The sequence below is a fragment of the Aplysia californica genome, unplaced genomic scaffold, assembly GCF_000002075.1.
Source record: "Aplysia californica isolate F4 #8 unplaced genomic scaffold, AplCal3.0 scaffold00097, whole genome shotgun sequence".
Classification (NCBI taxonomy): domain Eukaryota; kingdom Metazoa; phylum Mollusca; class Gastropoda; order Aplysiida; family Aplysiidae; genus Aplysia; species Aplysia californica.
The window spans coordinates 243,749-246,002 of record NW_004797367.1 but is presented as its reverse complement, the minus strand read 5'-3'; the positions used below and the strand labels follow the sequence as shown (position 1 = coordinate 246,002).

Here is a 2,254-nt window from a genome sequence, read left to right as displayed (position 1 = left end):
GTGTGTGTGTGTGTGTGTGTGTGTGTGTGTGTGTGTGTGTGTGCGTGTGTGTGTGTGCTAACAGCCTGACTCGCCCTTAGATGCAATAAGTATGGCGAAGCAAACTTCCCGAAAGCCCCTAAAGAACAAAGACTCTGTGACGGAGTAAATATGATAGCAAGGGTAGGCCTACAGTTACTGTAGTAAACGTTTCGTTTTTCTTTTTGTTTGTTTTATTGGGTTGGGTTTTTGTTGTTTTTGTTCCTCGTAAAACAAATCTTCTTGAAAGCAGCAATTTTGCATCCAACACCATCTGAATCTACAAAGAGGGAAAACCATCAGCGTTCTCAAAGTGCCAGGTCCACTGTGACATTGTGGGGCACTCACAACCCGTTCTTAGCATACAGTTCTTGGATCTGTTCTTTGTACTTGGCGCTTAAAGCGTTTCTTTTGTTCTTCATTGTAGGGGTGATAAGTCCGTTGTCAATGGAGAACAGTTCTGGCTCCAGGATGATGTCTTTGACCTGCGGAGTGAAACAAGACATAGGCACATTGGAAGTGAGTTTTGTTTGATTGAATAAAGAGAAGTACAATGTGAACAAAATAACAGCCATTAGGAGCTAGGAAAAACTAAGACAGACACTTTGAGTTTGAGTAATGAGGAGCTAAGTGACATTATAATTGTTAGATGGTGTAGGGAAGAAGCACGACAGATGGACAAATAACAACAGATAAAAATAAAAAGAAGTAGGACCAACCAGTGGCGCCTGCACAGACAGGTCGATAAAGGTTTAGTTTTACTACGAATTTTAAGAAACTTTCAACACGAAAAGGTCAGTATAGTTGCAACAGATTAGAGGTGTCACTAGAGAGTAACATACGGAGAATAGATTAGAAGGAAGAGAGGCACAGACAGTGGATGTTTGATAGCAAAGAATGAGCAGACAGGGGGACAGAAAAAAATTGAAGTCGTCTCAACCACAACTGACAGAGGTTTAACTCCCGGCAGTTTCACATTGTTATGTTTGAAGGAGCATTATATTAGTGTGAAAAGAGACAAAACACCAAATGGTTTGTGGAACTTTATTTTAGGGAATTATTAAGTCATTTTAAACTTTTTAAAAGTGAGATAAGCAACATCAGATTCACAAGAACAACAAATTATTGACGTGCTGTACTACAACCTTTACTTGGACTTTACAGTCGCGTTATTCCAAAAATGGAAAAATAGTCCGATGGATAGGGAGTTGGGGCAAATATTATATCCCTTTCATAGCAGGTCAATGAAAGAAACTGGGCGCACCACGAGTTAATAAGCAATGTCTTCCTGGGTCTTCGGAAGCCATTGTAAGCTAGAGCCGCTGACAGGCCCTTTTTTTCTGACAGACAATTTGCGTCCTGATGTGGCAAGAAAGATGATTTTGACATAGCACTTTTTGCAAACACGTAGACCTAGTTGTTCTGCATTCTATAAGGCCCTATCTACGGCTTTGAGAAGTTTTCACATACATTGAATTGTTCATATAGTCATTCTAGACAGCCTTTACTCCCAGTACAATTTGCTTTTGTAGTGTTTTGTTGTTGTTGGTTTTTGTTGGGTTTTTTTCGACATTCCACTGACAACATCAATCTTTCGCAAGATGGAAAAGATGAGAAAACTTCAGACCCATTTCGTACTCGAACCTCAAGCTTCTGCTGGTTTGTGTGACTCACACACAACTATCTCCCGCTGTCTGACATCGAACAATATCATGGTTTTCTTTGTAATAGTATTAATTTTGGCTAGTCTCAAAAATAAAAATAAAAGGACGATGAACTGTTCACGCAAATACAAAAAAAAAGTAAAACATATCTCATCTGTTTAAAAAACCTAGAGAGTAAAATGTTAATATCTCAGGTAATGTAATACAAAATATCTCACAAATTACAAAACAAAATTGAAGTGTCTCAAATATCAAATAAAACCAAAGGGCGGCTCAGGTATGATATCTCGTGCATGAAGAAACAAAGAGCATAATCAGCTGTGAACGGAAATACCCCATGCATCAAGAACGTCATATCAAAGTCTTGGTGAGATATCAGCAACCTCTCACCTTTTCAAAACCTCGTAGACCACGTTTGTCTGCACAAACCATTATGTCTTTGAGGACAACTTCTTTGGCCCTCTGAAATAAAATCCAGACATAAAATGGACATGAGACGTTGTGTGTGTGTGTGTGTGTGTGTGTGTGTGTGTGTGTATGTATGTGTGTATGTGTGTATGTGTGTGTGTGTG

General features: G+C 39.1%; 1 protein-coding gene across 1 annotated transcript in view; it reads right to left on the bottom strand.

Moving 5' to 3' along the window:
* Nucleotides 1-189: 189 nt before the first annotated feature.
* LOC101855178 (long-chain-fatty-acid--CoA ligase 5) overlaps nt 190-2,254 on the bottom strand; it is a gene marked incomplete in the record, with an annotated part of 41,846 nt that continues 39,781 nt past the window's right edge. The window contains 2 exon segments of the mRNA XM_013080724.2: nt 190-503; nt 2,073-2,144. Of these exon segments, the coding sequence (XP_012936178.1) occupies nt 363-503; nt 2,073-2,144 (213 nt within the window).